This window comes from Rhinatrema bivittatum, chromosome 11 (assembly GCF_901001135.1).
Source record: "Rhinatrema bivittatum chromosome 11, aRhiBiv1.1, whole genome shotgun sequence".
In the NCBI taxonomy this organism is placed as follows: domain Eukaryota; kingdom Metazoa; phylum Chordata; class Amphibia; order Gymnophiona; family Rhinatrematidae; genus Rhinatrema; species Rhinatrema bivittatum.
In genome coordinates this window covers 85690931-85711246 of record NC_042625.1, presented here as the reverse complement: position 1 = coordinate 85711246, position 20316 = coordinate 85690931, and the positions used below count along the sequence as shown (strand labels likewise).

Here is a 20316-nt window from a genome sequence, read left to right as displayed (position 1 = left end):
CAAAGCATTACAGTAATCTAGATGACTGAAAATGAGTGAAGAGATTAAAGGAAAATGTACCACATCATAATAAAATACATATTATAACATTTTTCTTCTTGTGTACCAGCGAAATATAGGCTGTATAGCCCTATCTGCCATCATTCTATCTAGTTTGCCCAGTTTCCCTTCCTATTGCAATACTGTAGACCGAATGCAGTCTCCAATTTTGTTATTTCCTTGCAACTAAAGATCTTCTATATTTATCCCATGTTTTCTTGGGTTATAATCACAGGTTTAGATTGTCACATCCCCAGGGAAGGCTGTTGTAAAGCCTGGTACTTGGTCTTATTTGCAAGGTCACTTCCTTTAGAGATCACCAGGAGACAGAATAACTGTTCATTTTTATTATTGGAACTCATCAGTTACAGGAAAATTACAAAAGGAACAAGAGAGAGAATAACAGAGGGAAAAGTTCTGAGCTCTTTCTACAAACTACAAATTTAAATGTCATTTCCTCAATACTTTAAGCTGCCATACATGCTAGCAGTTTAGCTATTCCCTTGGTCTGTGACATCATAACATTAATTGGGTATTGATTAGTATTTTGCATGGGCCGCTCAAAATTCTAAGACTATGGCACTATCTAGCAGGTACAAGTTTGAATAGCAGATAACTTGGAAAAGCTATTGTAATCTTTTGCTTAGAAGTCTGTCTATTTATTTATTTATAAAGTTGCGTTCCACTTATTTACTATTCTAAGTGGATTATACAGCAACACACAAAAACATTAAAAACGAAACACACAAGCAGTCATCAAGTCTGAGCAGGTTATATTATGCAAGCTAGCAATATAGTCCTTATGCTAGCAGAATTATCCTTGTAACTTTCAACATTTGTGCTTTTGTCCTTTATTTAATTTCCCTTTCACTGGCTTGCCATTGGTTTTTGTGGCCCACTGTCTCATCGTTCACACGCAAATTCTTCATTCCAAGCCCTTATCTCATTTTCTGCTTACATCCAATCTAATTTTTAAGGTCCACACATGATTTTTCAAGGGTACAATAAATTTAGAGCCATGGGTAATGTTAAGATCTGACAGTTTCCCCTTTGTGGGAATGAGACTGGCGGTAGAAGATCCTGCAAGCTCATGATCGCTTACAATAGAGAAGGTGTATCATGCATGCATAATCGTTAAAATGTACTCTCTTGTGGTATCTTGTACCTGACCTCGAGGAGTTGTCAGTACAGTTAGCATTCTCCTCAAAAGAACAAAACCAAACATCTTTAATTTTATGGCAACATGCAAAAAGGGAACGTTTCTTCACCTCTCTGTTAACTAGGCAGGAGGTTGGATAGTACTCCCTGCACACTGGAGGATGAGAGTCATGACAATTCCATATTGAGAACAGAAAATACAGGCTGTGAGTTCCTCACAATCCTTGGGATAGACAGGATGACCTGGACACCATAATGTTCACACTGGGGGGGTTGATACTACAGCATGTTTAAAAGTGGCATTCATATGTTTGTGGATCCATGAATGTTCCTCCCACTCCTGGGGCTGGCCCCGCATGAGTGCATTTTAATCTTGCAGTCTTCAAATTAGGAGTTCCTACTATGTCAGAGGCAATATCTTTGCTAACGTTATTCTTTAAGATTGATCTTAGACCTCTAATGCATCCTTTACATTAAGCAAATCCTTAGGAGTACTTACATCTTTACACTGTTCCCTGCCTCCTCCATCCTTTGTCTTTATCTTTTTTTGTTATATTGGCTCCAGAACTGAACACAGTACTCCAGGTGAGGGCTCACCAAGGACCTGTACAAGAGCATTATTACCTCCTTTTATTTATTCCTCTCTATGCATTCTTCTGGCTTTAGCTATCGCCTTGTCACATTGCTTTTGCCGCCTTCATGTCACCAGAAATTATTACCCAAAGGTCCCTTTCCCAGTCCAAGCACATTAGTCTTTCACACCCCCCACCCCCATCACACTCCAGATGCATTGAATCCCAGCTGCCAAATCTTCAACCATTCTTTAACCTTTCTTAAATCGTTTTTCAGTCTTTTGAATTCCTCAGGCATGTCCACTCTGTTGCAGATTTTAGTATCATCTGCAAATAGACAAATTTACCTTTTATGCCTTCTGCAATAATGACACAAAGATATTGAACAGAGCCAGTCCCAAAACAGATCCTTGTGGCACTCCACTTACCACCGTTCTCTCTTCAGAATAGATTCCATGTACCATCACGCGCTGTCTTCTGTCAGTCCACCAGTTTGGCGCTCACTCCCAAGCTTCTCATTTTATTCACAAGCCTTCCTATGCAGAACTGTATCAATAGCTTTGCTGAAATCCAAGTAAATCACATCAAGTGCTCATATAGAAATATAAATATAGCTTGACTACAGTTATTTCAGTTTTCAGAAGTATGTAAATCCATGTGTCTGAATGCTGCCAGTGGTGGGTTGTCCCCGTTCTGTGTAAATAAATAAAATGTCAGTTTTTTTTAAGTTTAATTGTATCATTCAGCGACTTCACTACAATTTTCTGCTGTCTATGAAGATATCATGCCAGCAGGAGTTTTAAAATGACATAATACATAAATACTAATAATGTCTCATTGATCCATTGTCAGATGTTTTTAACATTAATACAGACAAGTTTTATCAAATGTAATGTAATTTTGACATTGTATTGCTTTTCCATATGTGGATTGTGCAACACTAAAGCATTTCAATACATAGTCACTTACTTGGTGCTAACATCCTATTTTAATTTTCTCAACTGTTTTGTAAACAATCTACTTCTACAATGTGGATAAGTGCAAGGTGATGCATATAGGGAAAAATAACCCATGCTATAATTACACAATGTTGGGTTCCATATTAGGTGCTACAACCCAAGAAAGAGATCTAGGCGTCATAGTGGATAACACATTGAAATCGTCGGTTCAGTGTGCTGCGCAGTCAAAAAAGCAAACAGAATGTTGGGAATTATTAGAAAGGGAATGGTGAATAAAACAGAAAATATCATAATGCCTCTGTATCGCTCCATGGTGAGACCGCATCTTGAATACTGTGTACGTTTCTGGTCGCCGCATCTCATAAAAGATATTGCGATGGAGAAGGTACAGAGAAGGGCAACCAAAATGATAAGGGGAATGGAACAGCTCCCCTTTGAGGAAAGACTAAAGAGGTTAGGGCTGTTCAGCATGGAGAAGAGACGGCTGAGGGGGGATATGATAGAGGTGTTTAAAATCATGAGAGGTCTAGAACGGGTAGATGTGAATCGGTTATTTACTCTTTCGGATAGTAGAAAGACTAGGGGGTACTCCATGAAGTTAGCATGGGGCACATTTAAAACTAATCGGAGAAAGTTCTTTTTTACTCAACGCACAATTAAACTCTGGAATTTGTTGCCAGGAGATGTGGTTAGTGCAGTTAGTATAGCTGTGTTTAAAAAAGGATTGGATAAGTTCTTGGAGGTGAAGTTCATTACCTGCTATTAATTAAGTTCACTTAGAGAATAGCCACTGCCTTTAGCAATGGTTACATGGAATAGACTTAGTTTTTGGGTACTTGCCAGGTTCTTATGGCCTGGATTGGCCACTGTTGGAAACAGGGTGCTGGGCTTGATGGACCCTTGGTCTGACCCAGTATGGCATTTTCTTATGTTCTTAACCCAATCAACAGCACACACAGTCCTTTTCAGCCTGATCTGTTGAAATGCCCTATTTTGTTGTTGGTTCCTGGGTGAAGAAAAAGAATAATCTTGCCATATTACTTGTAACTAAATTTGACTAATTTTTGATTGTAAGTGACCCTCAACTTATGTTACTGTAGCTGTTTAAATTTGTTTGCAATCTGCCTTGAGGCCATTCTTGGAAAAAGGTGGAATATCAAATGTTTACAACCTATTAAATAAACAAATACTGAGGTCTACAACTATGACATACAAATCTAGGAAAAAAGTGAAAATGTATGCCCACAAGGCTGTACTTCAAAACGTGGATAAATAGGTCATTAAGCCTCTGCATTCTTTATTGATTTTATATTTTTAAAAATCCCAGATCAAGCAAAATTAAAATCTTCAGAATAAACCCCTATTTATTACCTTGTACTTTTACTTATGATGCATTTTAGTTTTATCACAAAGAGGAGCTGGTGTTGCTTTGAGTAGGTGTTGAACTGCATGGTATTTTCATGTTCAGTATTAAGTCAGTTTTTTCCCAAAAAACTGCTGTAACATCACCATTTTAATGAAAATTCATCGAACACCTCAAGTGAGAGAAAAAATATTTTTTTCACCAGACCTCATAAACTGGCATAGTCAATAATGCTAAATTAGCATGGGATATATTTGCCAACGTTTATAATCATCGGTCAATTGTATAGATTTTTTTGTATGCTTTCCTTTCATGAAAAAATAGTGATAAAACTTTCTGATTATAATGTTGTTACAGCAGTTTTTTGGGAAATTTATGTTTTGCTGTTTTCACTGCAGTTAATACTTTTGAGAGTTTTTTCAGTATTAAGTCAGGCCAGAGAAAGTAAATATTGCATCAGATTTCTGATTCCAAAACCCATTTGTTTGCAAAAAAAAAAAGTGTTCATGAAACATCTGTTCTACCTGTGTTTATAGTATTAGTTTCGAACTCTCTTAAATATAAAATCATTATAAAATTAATACAATAATGCTAAATTTGTGTGGAAATTTAAAGGTAATTTTGAAAAGTCTTTTGATTATTAAAAAAAATGTGTGTAGCCAAGAAATAAAAACAGCACATTACACATAAAATTACAAAATAGCAAAAAAGTCACAGCTTATAACATCATAAAATTCGTGATACAAATCACAAATAAAATACGGTAATCCCCATCATAATTTAACTCATAAATGCTAACCTAAATCGTAAACTTGAAATAACCGACTGTGTGTTGAGAGACTCTTAAATAAAGACCTTCTTCTCTAACTTTGTATTACAGAAACCTCACCATGACGACAGAGAAGAGCCTAGTGGCCGAGGCTGAGAATTCTCAGCAGCAGCAGAAGCAGGAAGAGGTGGAAGAGAAGGTGGGGGCTGAGACAGGAAAGGGCAAACCTCGGCTGGAGGAGGACTCTGAGCAGGTACCAGAGGGGGATTCCCAATCTGCCCAGAAACACAAAACGTCAAGTAATTCAGCCAATGGTGACCCCCCCGTCCACAGTGACCAGAATAAGAGCAAGGATCGCAGTTCAGAAAGCAGGGGCATATCCCGTCTCTTCTCATCTTTCCTTAAGAGGCCCAAGTCAGAGGTCTCGGAGGAGGAAGCCAAGGAGGCCCAAGCAACGAAGGGGAAAAAAGAGTCGGATCAGAAAGACGGAGAAGAAAAAGACTTGGGAGACAGTTTTGAGGAGGAGATTTTATTGAAGGCCCCAATTGCAGCTCCTGAACCTGAACTTCGAACTGATCCATCTCTAGATCTTCACTCGCTGAGTAGTGCAGAAACGCAGGTAAGAAATACTAAGATAAGTTTACTCACAGCCAGGCCTGGATTTGCCAGTGGTCGCACTAGACCTTTGCCCTGGGTGAAGGGAGTAGCCTACTGGTTAGAGCAGAGGCTGTGAACCAGGGAAGCCAGGGTTCAAATCCCACTGCCATTCCTTGTGACCTTGGACGAGTCACATCACCCTCCATTGCCTCGTGTACAAACTCAGATTGTGAGCCCTCTGGGGACAGAGAAATACCCCCACAGTACCTGAATGTAATCCACTTTTTGAAGGGCCTGAAAAAGCAAAATACAAGTAAGTGATGGAGTGGCAAATATCTGGGAGGCAGAAGACTGGCTGAAGGTTTGCTGCCTCCCAGCTGTGCTGAATTTCACTCGGCAGAGAGCGGCCCTCTGCTTCCTGATCCAGCACCTTTCCTCCCAGACAGCATGCAAAGGGAATAAGAGAGGAAGAGGTGAGCCTGCAGCAGGGAGCAAAGGGAGCATTTTGGGGAGAAGAGGCTGAGAAGAGAGACTGGGGGATGAGAAGGGGGGATCATCTGGGGGAGAGGGGCTTATGTCTGTCTGTGTGAGAGAAAGGGAAATAAGAGTGTGTGAGAGTTTGGGCGGGGGGGAGAGGCAATGTTACTTATGTGTGTGTGAGAGATTAGGATATTAGAGAAGGGATGCAAGGAGGAAGAGGACCAGAGTATGGTACAGATACCTTCCTCTCCTATTCACCCATTGCAATTCAAAACCTCTCTCTTGCATTCTATCTCCCAGATCCTGTAAACCTGCCTTCTTTCCTACCTCTCCCTTCTCCCCGGATCCTGGAACCCAGTCCCAACCCTTCCTCGGTCCCGGAAAGAAACTCCTCCTCTTTCCCCAGCCAGATACCTAATTGTGTCCCCATTACTTGTCCTTCCCATTCCTAATCCTCTTTCCTTCTTATACGCCTCCTCCCTTCCTCTCCCTGATATCTCTTCCCTATTCTGATACTTGAGGCCCCATTTCTTCATCCGATAAAAACAAAATAAAGGGGTTTTTTTTCCCCATTATAATTAGTATAATTTATTTTTATAATGCAATATAAAAGATGGAAATGTTTGCCAGTTCACTTCAGAATTTTTAACCCCAGAGTTTCCATAGGAAATTGGGTGACTATGCCTTAGACCAGGGGTATTACTATCGTGAATGAATCCACTTGGATGAATATTAGTATAGATAAAAAAATATATATATATCAATTCCCCACATATGTAGAGAAGACTATAGCAGAAAAGTTTAAGATCATCATATATATATATATAGCGTCATTTTATTTATATATATATATATATATATATATATATATATATATATATATATATAAAATGACGCTGTTGACACTCAGGGTGTATATATATATATATATATATATATATATATATATACACCCTGAGTGTCAACAGCGTCATTTTATTTATATATATATATATATATATATATATATATATATATATATATATATATATATATATAAATAAATAAAATGACGCTGTTGACACTCAGGGTGTATATATATATATATATATATATATATATATATATATATATATATATATATATATATATAAATAAAATGACGCTGTTGACACTCAGGGTGTATATATATATATATATATATATATATATATATATATATATATATATAAATAAAATGACGCTGTTGACACTCAGGGTGTATATATATATATATATATATATATATATATATATATATATATATAAATAAAATGACGCTGTTGACACTCAGGGTGTATATATATATATATATATATATATATATATATATATATATATACACTCTGAGTGTCAACAGCGTCATTTTATTTATATATATATATATATATATATATATATAAATAAAATGACGCTGTTGACACTCAGGGTGTATATATATATATATATATATATATATATATATAAATAAAATGACGCTGTTGACACTCAGGGTGTATTGGGTCTATCATTTTTCTGCATCTGTAATTTTTAAACATAGGCCATCATTTTAAAAAACTTATCTTATGAAAAGATTCTCGTTGAGTCTTTCTGCTCAAGTCTCTGCCACCTGACACTGCTCCAGTGTTTCGGTAATCTGTATCAGGGGCATGAAAATCGAAAATAATTAAAAAGAGTCTCTACTTATCTTAACAAATAGTGGCAATGTAAAGCTAAAAAATATCACACTTAAAGTATCATGTCGTGAAGATGAGGGAGAGTCTCCTATCTAGACACACAACAATATGATGGAAAACATTAAGACATTATAATGAGACAGTCTCACTGGTCCGTAAATCATGGCTTACTCCAACAGCGTCTCTGGATATATAGAACCAGTGCGCTGATCTCGTGACTGATTTTAAACACATGAGCGCAGGAAGGGGAACAACACAGAGGACGAGATCACATCAAAAACTTGCATCTTTGTGCTTTAGAGAAACTTGTAGATGTAGGCCAGCTCAGTAGCTGTGCTGCATGTTGCCATGCAGAGAGCCTGAGTTTTGTTATCGAGTCTTATCTTCTGCGTACCGGGCTAGTCAGGGGCTAGGGTTGGCTTTGAAAATCAGGTGGTGGAAAGGTGCTATGAAGAGTCTTTATCCTGCAGATGCAAAGCATATGGGGTAAAGAAGGTGTGGATATTTCAAAATGAAATCCTCTTCCATACTTCATCGGACCTGCCTTAATGCCACCTCTTCTGTTGTGATGCAGAATACACTTGCTGTGAACAGCATGCAAACTTTTCCCTGCATGAGGAGGGGTAATTTCCAGAGAAGTTTTCTCAATGGATAAGTACCCATTTACCATGGAAATCCTTTTGAAAATGACCCTGTGTAATGGTTTTATATGTTGTTAACAATATATTCGTACATAAATTGAACTGTTAAAAATCAAATTCTTCCTTAGTTATATTAATATGTATGTTTACAAATTATCACTTTGCATACATTATTTCCACGGTTGCAGTCCTAAAAATATTTATTGCTTCCTCCAATATCTCCTGCCAAGCTTTTTATAATTGTTTTCCAAATTGTATTATATTGAAAGCGAATACATCATTGCTGCATTTCTGGGTAACTCTCCTTCTACTTTCTCTTGCTAGCACAACTTGAGAACATCATAGTTCACCGATTTGGACAGAATGTTCTGTGCTGTTTTATGGTTTGGGAAATGGTTATACAAAGCTATAAATAATATATACCATACCCTAATTGCACTCTGTATGAAACCTTCTCCCCACTCAACAATCTGTTGCCCAAGTGCATTATATACACACAACCCCTGTTCACTCTAGTTCAGTGTCTACATACCCTCGCCCAAATAGTCTCAACCTGTTAAAAGCAGGACTTTGAGATGGAAAATGTTGATTGGTTGAGTGTCAAAAGTGTATTTGTAATAATTTAATTTATTTACTATTATCTACTAAAGACATATATACATTACACATCAGTTTACCAGTGCCAAGTATTTTTTATTTAAGTTGCTGGTTTGACCTTCAGAATAATAAATATGTATATTTTAAATTTAAATAACTATTAGGGTCTCATGTATTTTGCTATTTGTAGCTTGCTCAAGACAGAAGAGACGACCAAGACCTTGATCTTGAGTGTAAGGAAGCTGAAGAGGAAGGAGAAGGTTCTAAAACAGATGCAAAAGTAGAAAATACTGGGACAAAAGCTGATAAAGAGTTCAAGACAGCTCGGAAACCTGTCAAGAAATCCAGAACCATGCACTGCAAGATCAGCCTACTGGATGACACGTTATACGAGTGTGAAATAGAGGTAAGGCCAAAAATTAGATTTTGTTTAATTGTGTTTGTGGTGTGTTTTTGTGTTCTACTTTTTTTTAATAGAAACTGTATTTTAGAGTTTTGTAGGCGATGATTTACATGTGCACTGTCAAAGCCAACTAGAAAACGTGCGTGGAGGTTAAGTGACTTGCTTACTTCAGATTGAATAGAGCTGCTGAGAGCTGAACCTTTTTCAGGTTTTATGGCTCTGTGTACTAACTCTAGGCTCTGTTATCAGGTAAGAGTACTTGTATGTAGCTAGTCCCATTTACTTTCAGCATTTAGTGACCTTGCATGAGGAAACACTTCAGATTGGAAGGGATAGTTTCCACAGATTTCAATATGGTTTAGGAGTCACATGCAACAAGGCCTGCCAGGATCTGCAGTAATGCCACTTTTACCCAGTTCCATGAGATCTCGCAACCCGTAAGCAATTTATGTGGTTTCACGTTTAAATGTAATATGGTCTATCTTCTATAGTTTACTTTTTTGCAGGTTTTAATGCCTTAAATATTCTTTTTCACTGAGCAATTCACTCCCTAACTTTTTTTCTTTTGTTAATTGGATGCTTTCTTTGGTGTCATTTAGCTCTTTCCAAGGGAAATTGTTCAGCTTGCCGGTTCGTAGCAAATGTGAATTCATAAGAAAAAAATAATTGCTTACTGTAGATGTGATACTTTTTATTTATTTGCAAACATTTGTTTCCCGTTGATAGCAGGGCTGAATTAGCCATGCTGTCATGGGAACTGTCCATCAGGGCCCAGGAGGCGGAGCTTTAACAAGCAGAGATTAGAGCTTTGAGTCTCTGCGGCTGCGCGTATGTTCCCGCGCTGGAAAGTAACGGACTCTCCTCAGTCTGTTCTTTCCGCGTGCAGAGCTTATTCTCTCCTCAACATGTCTAAATTTAAAAAGCCATCCGGCTTCAAACCTTGTCCCTGCGGTAAGGCCATGTCCGTAACCGGACATGACCGCTGTTACTGCTGCCTGGGACCTTCTCACAGCCTTAGTCCACCACAAGCCATATTTACAATTTTACCACGACAAGGTAGTTCTCCGAACTCACCCAGTATTTCTACCGAAGGTGGTTTCACAATTCCATCTCAACCAATCTATAGAATTACCAACTTTCTTCCCAAAGCCTCATTCTAATGATAGGGAACGCTTATTGCACACCTTGGACTGTAAGCGTGCGTTGGCATATTACAAAGACAGGATCAAAATAGACTCTCGTACGTCACAACTCTGTCTCTTCTAACCCTAACAACCCGGGTATACCAGTAGCTAAGCGCACCATCTGCAGTTGGATAGTGCAGTGCATAAAATTTTGTTATGACAAGCAAAAGTTGTGTCTCGCATCTCATCCTCGTGCTCACCAGGTCAGAGCAACAACGACAACAATAGCACATCTCCGGAATGTGCAGCCAGTAGACATTTGCAAAGCTGCAACATGGTCCTCTCTTCATACCTTCACGTCTCATTACTGCCTGGACAAACAGTCAGCGGGGGATGCAAAGTTGGGACAAGCAGTACTTCAAACTTTATTACCTTAAAATACCAGACTACCACGCTACTAGATCACGCAAACATAACCACATGTACACTCACTACGCGTGATCGGGAGCTTTGGACTCCCATGACAGCATGGCTAATTCATCCTGCTATCTATGGAAACACCGTTTACGGTAAGCAAACTTGCTTATATTCTGCCTTTTCCTAAGATAGTCTCAAGGTGGATTACAATCAAAAACCATTCATCATAAGTCTCTCAGTGCCAGAGCATTCTCAGCCGCAGGGCCACCATTATGGAACTCCATGCCAGCGGTCCTGAGACAAGAACCCTGCCTTCCAACATTTAGAAAAAGGCTGAAAACTTGGCTTTTTAAAAAAGCCTTTCCAATCCCTGACTGAAACCTACACCAGACATCTCAACCACACTATCCAGTCCCTGACTGAGACCTACACCAGACATCTCAATCACACTATTAAAAATGGTTTTAAATAACAAACTTTGTCATTCGCTGCCATCACCTTCACATTGTTACCATTATCATTTACTATACAAATCACATTTAATCGGACTCAATCTTGTAACCTTGTAAATAAGTTGCTGTAAGTTAAATCCCCCTCTTCTCACCTCCAACTCCCAGTTATTTATTTCTCTGTTTTATTGTAACTGTCACTCTCCTTACAATCCTCTTGTTACAGTTGTTTGTTATCTCTTATCTTGCACACTTTGTTAAATGTAAACCGGTTTGATGTGATCCATGTCATGAAAGCCGGTATAGTAAAAATAATAAATAAAAATAAATAAATAAAATTAAATTAGTTACAGTACTATTAAGTTTGCGATCAGAACAAAAACATTGATCACAAAGGTAGGATACAGAGGAAGTGAAGTAGATAGTGAGTAGCCATGAGGGCATTAAATATTATTCACCGATGCAGAAAGACTGCATCGGGCCAACACACTTTCTTTAGCACTGGAAAATTAACGCCCGGGTCAGAGCTGGAGTTAAGTTCAATATCTTTATTAATAAGCAACAATAAGAAATAATAAACATATCCTTCAGGTGCCTTGTGTCTGGTGCACCTAGAAGGAAAGTATACACAGACAATTTTTCATCTAATTTCCTCCTGCCTCCCTCTCACCCCCCCCCCCCCATCCTACTGCTTAGCAAAGATTAAATAAAAACGCTATCAAACCAGCCCCTACATCACTTATAGTTACTCCCTGCCTTACAATCCTGAAGTCTGTTTGGAACTTGATCAAAAAATCTGTTCCTGAAATGTTATGGTCCATTGTTTAGAATTAGACTTCTTGTTTTAGGAGAAGTATTCATATACTCTTTTCCCAGATTCACAAAAACCTAGTCCAATTATGAAAAGTGTATTTTGAACCCACGAATTCCATTTGTATCATGTTGTGTAGAAAATTTCTCCATTGCCTGAAGGTTGGCACATGTTCAGTTCTCCGACATGTCGGGAGGGTTCTTTTGCCAACAAGGGAGGCCTTCAGAGCAAACAGTTTGTCCCCTCCTTGACAGAACTACTTCAGGAGATAGAATATTGTAGCCTGTAATCTTAGAGAGATAACTAATCAGTTTCGAAGCTGGAATCAAGTTTCTAGTGCTATAGGGGTAAGCAGCAGCCGGATAAATTGGTACTTATCTGCCTATCTAGTGCAGGTCAGCGTTTCTTAGCCGGGTAAGTACTTTATCCATCTAATTAGCTGTGACCCACGCCCGATAATACTTATTGTTCTATCTGACTAAGTGGTGGCTGCAGCTGTAGCCACTTGTCAGGGACAGCTCGCCTCTCCCTTCCTGTGCTGAAATGTGCGTTTGGCCTGGGTCGAATACACATTTTACAGTTTTTGCGCGTTTTTAACTCCCGATGCATTAGCATATCATTAGCTTACTGCATTGGAAGTTAAAAAAAAAAAAAATAACCTGAGCATTAAAAATATCCACTGGAAGGAATCCGGCACATAGTTTTTTTTAACGCTGAGATTATTGCATCGGCTGGTCAGTGGGTCTAGGCGAAGAAGCCACTTTTACTGTGGTGGGCAGGAAAAGGAGTCTCTTCTGCTCTGGCAGGCTCGGACATGGAGGGAGCTGCTACAGTCTCCCACTATCCATGAAGAGCTGCCCAGCTCGGGTCCCAGCCCAGGAGGAGATCCTGCTGTGGCTGGGTCCCTAGCCAGGGAGAAAGTTTTGCTGCTGCTTGCCCGAGGGGAAAGAATTGGTGTAGTAAGGGTGGGAAATGAGCAGAGGCCAGAGAGAGAAAGGGATGAGGTGGGGAAGGAAGGTTAGAGAAGGAGAATAAAGGCAAAAACAAATTAATAAAAAAAATAGAAAAATAAGGAGAAAAACAAGAACAATTAATGAAAATAAATGGTAATAAAGTAAAACAAAATGTTGGGCAGGATGGGACAGAGTTTTTCTCAGCTCCTAAAAATTTTAGCTGGCACCTAAGTGTTTTTTTTTACCTTTTTTTTTTTAAATGTTCCATTCTTTACCATTTGTTTGTGGTGTGAGCTGTTTGGGTGTGGTTTTTCTCTGTGTCTGTGTCAGGTCTCTGCGTGTGTGTGGTGTGATCTCTCTGAGTGAGCATGGTGGGTCTGTGTCTGTCTGTTTGGGTACAGTTTGTCTGGGTGTGGGACTCTGTCTTTCTATGTATGGGTGTGAAGTGCCTGCCTCTCCCTGTCCATGTTTATGTGCGTGTGTGTGTGTGTGTGTGTGCGCATGTGCATAGACTTGCTCCTTTCAGAAACTTGGAGAAACAAAATGGGGGTTTTGAGATGCTAGTTAGCAGTGTGGCTCCCTAGTGGCTTGGCAGCTGCTTCAAGAGCTGATTGGTTGGCAAGAGAATTTAACACCAGGCCAGGAATCTAGGAAGGGGTGTGGGTGTGTGATTTATCATGTTTTTGTTCTTGTAATAAACACTGAAATTATGGGGAAAAAATAATTAAAAACTGAAAATGAAAGCCCCCCCGGATAAAATAAAATAATGGAAAATAAGTCCCTATATGTATATATAAAGGTGAATTTTAAAAGCCCAGCATGCGCCAAAACCGGGAGGTAGATGCACGAGTTGGGCTGTCGCGTGCTGTGCAGATTTTAAAAGGCACCCGCCTACACACATACTTGCCACTGCGCGTACAAATACATTTTTCTGAAAAAGGGGTAGGCAGGGCATGGGCATTTCTGGATTTCACAATGAAACTAGCACGTGTAGACACTTATGCACACAAGAAGGTGCCGGGATCCCCGACTGCATAACTTTACTTTTTTTTTTTGTTTTCTGACTTAAAGCCATCCATAGCAGAAGTAGAGAGGTGAGCAGGGTTTTAAGGTCAGGGGTAAATGGGTAAAAGGGAGGCTATTAAACTAGGGGGGTTTGGAAGTCCTATCCCTTGCCTGGATGAACTGGGAAAACTGGTAATTGTGTTGGTGCATGTGTCTGTCAAAGCACCCCTATGCATTTGCATGCATAGGCACACGCCTACTTAAAATTGCACATACATGTGCACCTTACAGCTTATTTTATACCATGCGTGCATATACATGCATATGTTATAAATTGTCTGTGAGCTGGCAAACTCGCGTGTGCCAGCGTGGCTGTTTAAAAGTTACTGTCATGGTAGATAGTCAAAATACTTGGTGGGGAGAGAGGAAGAACACAGATCAGCTACAGTGGTGGAGATGCATTTGTAATAAGGCAGGTGCCTAGTGATTAACATAACACATTTGTGACTGACTTTTGAGGTCAATGCAAAATGAACTAGAGATGATGTAGCCTGAATGTACACGTAAATTACAGCTTACATTACAGTGGCAGTGTTTTGTTTTCAAGGCTGTTTTTCAAAGAATTTTAAAGCAGAGGGGTGAGAAAGCTGGGGGAGACCAAAAAGGTTTACAACTACAAAGAAGACTGGTAACAAATGAGAAAGTTATTGTCCCTGTTAAGTTAGTAAATCCTTTTATTTGTTTCAAAGAGTTTGATAGTTTTAATTTGGGATGTCTTACCTTGGGTAGTTTTAAAGTTCTCTCTTATTATCCAGATATTAAGAACAGTGATGCAGTGACCTAACCTGGAAAAATGTTCCCCCACTGGATTGTCACCTTGCTCCTCTCTGTCATGGGTTATCGCGTATTTCTGAAGGTTTATTCTTGTCTTTAACTGGTGACCCATTTCACTAGTGTAGCATCCATCTTCACATTTTCTGCACAGAATAATGTACACAACATTAATAAGGAGATCACATTAATTCTCCACTATGCTGAATGTCTTTCCTAGGTTGATAACTATAGGGCCCTGTGATATATGTTGGCCTAGCTGGCAGTATGGGACTAAAATGTTCTGTAAAGATTTTCAGTCATTTTCCCTAAAGTACAATTGCTCTCATCTTTGTCACTGCACCCTGCCTTGTCTGTAAACATTTGAAATGTAACTGTTTGGCTGCTATCTCTCTACTGATATGTTGTTTAATGTGAACTTTCTGTGTCTGTTGTTTACAGGTAAAGTAATTTGGCTGCCATGTTAGTTCATTTGAATACACAGATATAAAACTTAACAAAAACAAAAAATATTTATATATTTGGTGATGCTTTTTTTTTTATTGAACTAACTTAATACGTCCCCTGACTTGCTTACAGAAACATGCTAAGGGGCAGGATCTGATTAATAAAGTCTGTAATCATCTTAATCTCCTGGAAGAAGATTACTTTGGGCTGGCCTTCTGGGAATCCACCATCACAAAGGTAGGATGTTTAGGAATCGAGAAAGCCCAAGTGGCACAGCAATGTTGTAGACATAGTCAGTGATGTTGCAAGACCAATCCATGGACTATTATAGAAACCAGTAGGACAGCCTTTGAAGTGTGTGCCCGAATTCCACTGGCTCCCTGTGTCTAGGGACGAGTGAAACTGCTCTGCTCTTTGGAAGAGGGGCAAAGGTAAGCTATAGCATTCAGGATATATGGAAACTAATACATTTTATGCTTGGAGAAGGTATGGAAAGGATGATTTCAGTAATTGAGACACTAATCAGTAAAAACATAAATGAAAATCATAATCAAAATAGTGGACATAAGTGAGCCTATTAGATGAGAGCCAGATTTATCTTTTTTTTTTTTTAATTTATATTTTATTAAAGCTCATCACATGCCACATTACACAGTATTTGTTGTCATTTTTGTTTGTTAAACAATTACTAAACACAGCGTAATAAACATTGTATTTTAAACATTTACATAAGATCCATAAACTAACAACATAGTATTTCTGCATTGGTATAGCACCTTATGTATTCAGATCTTTAAAGCCTTCCCTACTCCTCCCCCTTCCCTAGCGTACTATGCTGGGGGATTTTATCTTTTTTAAGGCAGATGTGACAGAGCAGATCAGTCTGGTGGCACCATAAAAGATAGTATAGAGTCAAATAGGGTAAAAGTTCTCGAGGAGGCAAATTGCACTCTTGAATTAATTTATAGGGCAGAAATGATTGTTGAAGAACAGCAGGGGATGTAGAAAGATGGAGAGAGTTTAAGTCTCTGGGCCTCCACTGCCCAGTCTACGTCTGGGGGCCCCCACAGTCAAAACCATTTGAGAATTGCCCGGCTTGGAGCCAAACTTTTCTCAGACTTTTGTTTACCATGAGGCATCTCAGCAGTGGTTGCTTTGCTACTATACTCTTCAGTGGTGAAAAGGAAAGTGGGCATTGCCTTTGGAATCTGTAAGATTTATTAGCATGGGGTTTTCAGCTATTCAGGTAAGAAGAAAGATATACTGACTTACAACTGCATGCCAGCAGACCTTCTCTGGTGGAAACTTTATTTTAATGTTTTAGATGGAACTATTTTAATAGGAAAAAAAATCTTTCGTTAGAATATCATTTACATATTTTTCACTGCATATGTTTTTAGAAACTAAGAAAAGTTCCCATTCGCGGTTTGATAGCAGTGAAATTGCTCATGAGTATACAAGTGTTTTAAGAAGCAAAACAATACAAGATGCTAATGTGTAGGAAAGGTGCCAGAGACTTTTTAACACTTGGCTCGATTTCTGGAGAATTAATGTCATCCCCTCATTTATTTAGGTTAGGGCTTAGTGTACAGTGTCCTTGCAGTAATGTACTGATAATTTGGAGGATCCACCTGATTCTTTTTAAGAGTCTTAACTGGCTGTCAGTTCACTTGTAGATTTTGTCCTCATACAGTTTTTACATTTGTTTTAGAAGCATATCTTTTAATTGCTTTTTAATTTTAAATAAAATTTTAAATAAATAAATTGCCTGTTTTAAGTGATGCATTTGAAAATGGAACTGAAAAATAAAACAAATCTTAGCCTATGAATTTAACATTTTTATCATACATCTTGTGACCTTGATTTTCATTTCATTAGATTTTATTTTTTCAAAATTAAGTAAACCATAGTACACATTTATAATTCTTATTTGTCTATACAAACAAGTGTTCCAGGTGAGTTACAAAATAATAAAACTTAACACACAAAAACAACAAAACAGTTTTACAATATAAAATACATAAAACAGCATCAGTAAGAATTCCTAAAATATAGAATAAAACTGCCCTTGAAAGCCTTGGGAAAATAGAAACGTTTTAACACGTTTCCTAAATTTTGAAAAATCTGTTTCTACACAAGCAGCTAGTGGAAGCATCTGTTCTAAATTTGTTTTCTTATGAATATATATACTTTGCAAGTTAGAAGTTCCTCTGACATAATCATTTAAACAGTCAAATGTTTCCTAACCAAACCTCTGGATCAGTGTTAGAACTGGGTGTCGCTTTGGAGCAAATGATCTGTGTTGCCAAACAGTTTTCCATGTAAAGAAAGCATGAAGGCAGAAAGTGAATGGCTGACTGTTTAACAGAGTTTACATACTAAACTTTTTTATACTGGTTGAAAGTGAGGATTGTTTTTCACTGATTCATTACCCAGTGCTGGATGAAAGTATCATTAATTACTGAACTCCCTCATTGTCTGTAGGATTAGGCAAACAGGATGAGTCCTGTAATTGCTTGACTGCACTCCCAGATAACTAGGCTCTAGAAGGGCAGCCGTTTCCAAGTACAAAACACTAATATTTGTTGAATCTGCACATTTTGTAGGAAAGAGATACTCAAAATCTGATACAGACAGCAATGTACATATGGGTTACACTCCTTTCTCAATATTTTTGTAATGTAGAGATCTATTAACTGTATTAGTCCTGGAAGAAGCCTGGATTCTTTTGCAGGATGAAATACCTCATATTGGATGAAGATGAGAATTGGCCAAATTAGTTTTATTTATTTAAAAAGATTTATTACCCACTTCATCCAAATGCAAACTTTCTAAACTGCAAATATTGTTTCTTCACATGTGACTTATAACCATCTGAAGAAAGGACCTATCTGTTTTTGAAAGCTTGCATGCTGCATCAACTTTAGATAGTTCTATTGAATACAAGGTAACGCAATTTGCAGACAATCCAGATGTTAACATTTTGGGGATTGTTCTGTAATTGCTAATAGAAAATAAATTGGAATGTGACAAGCAGAAGACATTTAATTGTATAATACAAGTTAAAAAAAAAGCCTTTTTTAAATCTAAATTGATACATTTCCTCTTAGAGGAAGCTTTCTTAAATTGAAGATATTGTTGTTTTAATGTATTATATATCTAGGAGGCCAGGAGGAGACTAATATGTTCAGCGAGAGTGCTGTACATTCCCATGCAAGAAATTTGAGTTTGATTCCCAAACCCAACTTCTGCTCGTTTGGCTGGCCAGGGGCATGAATAATGAAGGGCCAATATAATAAGCTAAGCATTAAAACTATGCACTAAAATTCAAAGTACAGTTTAAGGAACAGATGCTAAAAACTTTTTTAACTCCCAATGCAGTAAGCTAATTGTATGGTAATGCATTTTGAGTTTAAAAGGTTCACTAACTTGAAAATGTGCATTTAAAAAAAAAAAAAAAATGAGTGCACATATAGTCATGGTGCTTAGGATTGTACATAGTAATATAGAATTAACGACAGAAAAAGACCAAATGGTCTATCCAATCTGCCCAGCAAGCTTCTTATGGTAGTAACTATGTTCCCTTTAAGCTGTGCACGTGAGCGGCCGCGCACAGCGTTTCCTCCCCATGTAGGAAGACCAGCGGATCTGTGGTGGAGCTCGGCCCACAGCAGCTGAAGCAGAGAAGAGGCCGGCAGGGCCGCAATGGAACTCATCCCACTGTGGGCAAAGCAGAGAAGAGGCCTGGGCTGCTGGGGATCCTATCTTTCATAGCAGCCCAACTAAAGGAGGCCTCATGGTCGCGCAGGGGGTTATGTCCGGCACGCCTGCTAGAGTGGAGGGGTGTGTGTGTGTGTGTGTGTGTGCACTGAACTTGCTGAGGAGAATGAGTCTAGAACCTGCTTAATGGTTGCTGCTCAAAACGAGCCCACTACCAGGACCAGGTTACTCAGGAGGGCTCATGGTCCATCAACAAGCTGGAAACCATGGCCTTCAGATTGATTTTACTGCATTTCCTCCTCTGCTTCTTCCATCCTTGGTGAAGAAAATAGCAGTCTAGGTTCTCTCTGACCCTGCTACGGTACTGGCTTATGTGAACAGACAAACCCAGAGTCAAGGGGTCTCCAAGAATATGAGCCTTCTATTTTTTAGTGGGCAGAGTAGAATCTTCTGCAATATCCACGGCTCATATTGTGGGACTGGGAAATATCCAGTTTCTCTCTCTCTCTTTTCAGAGATAATTTGATTTCCAGAAAGTGGGAGTTCAGCCGGGAGACTTTATAGAATATAGTGGTAACCATCACACATGGTCTTAAAGTAGGCTCACAAGAATACCAAGGCTCTCTGGTTCTTCAATTATTACTGGAAATACAGCTCCAAAGGGATAGACATTCTGGTTCAGCTGTGGTCGGAGGGACAGATGCTATGTGTATTTTCTCCTAGTGTTCTGAGAATTAAGACCTTGAGAAAGATAGCGAAACAGTTTTCGCAGGTCATTCTAATGGCCCTGGATTGGCCATGCTATCCTTGACATACATATCTTGTGAGATTACAGGTTCATTCTCCAACACAAGGTCTCCTAAATCAGGGTCTCATTTTCATGGAGGGTCCAGCTCCATTTATCTTACTACCTGGTTCTTAAAAGGTGAGGATATTTCCTCTCTGGAGTATTTACCTGTTGAAGGCCAGTAAGAATGCCATTTCACTTAGGTTTGAATCTAGCAACTGCTTGAAGCATGCTGAAGGGAGAGGTCTGAATTAATGTAGCAATTGGATACTTTCAGCATTTTGGCCTGTATGTTCATGCCAAAGAGGATGCAGCCTTAGGGCTGCCCTGAGAACACCAGCTCCAAACTTCCTCCCTCCCAGATTAATTGGGCTTGGGTACTTCCCATACATCTGGACTGGTGTAGCAGGATGAAAAGGAAGGAGAAATTTTAATCTTACCTGATCTGTTCCTTGAATACTGCTTCATTAGTCCAGGACCTTTCTAGGAAGTTGGACCTG

General features: G+C 38.8%; 1 protein-coding gene and 1 long non-coding RNA gene across 13 annotated transcripts in view; one reads left to right on the top strand and one right to left on the bottom strand.

Moving 5' to 3' along the window:
• Window positions 1-20316, top strand: part of EPB41 (erythrocyte membrane protein band 4.1) — a 210797-nt gene that overhangs the window by 86507 nt on the left and 103974 nt on the right. For all 11 annotated transcript variants that reach the window (XM_029571504.1, XM_029571512.1, XM_029571511.1 and 8 more), the window contains exons 2-4: window positions 4972-5479; window positions 9060-9275; window positions 15442-15546. In XM_029571504.1, the coding sequence (XP_029427364.1) occupies window positions 4982-5479; window positions 9060-9275; window positions 15442-15546 (819 nt within the window). In that variant the 5' untranslated portion in view covers window positions 4972-4981. The remainder of the gene's footprint in view (window positions 1-4971; window positions 5480-9059; window positions 9276-15441; window positions 15547-20316) is intronic.
• The window catches only part of LOC115073237, a 52099-nt gene continuing 39280 nt past the window's right edge, over window positions 7498-20316 (bottom strand). The window contains exon 3 of one of the 2 annotated variants that reach the window (XR_003851953.1): window positions 7498-7591. This is a non-coding gene — a long non-coding RNA (uncharacterized LOC115073237). Of the gene's footprint in view, window positions 7592-14879; window positions 15009-20316 lie in introns of those variants that run through there. The other variant, XR_003851954.1, reaches the window with a different exon arrangement.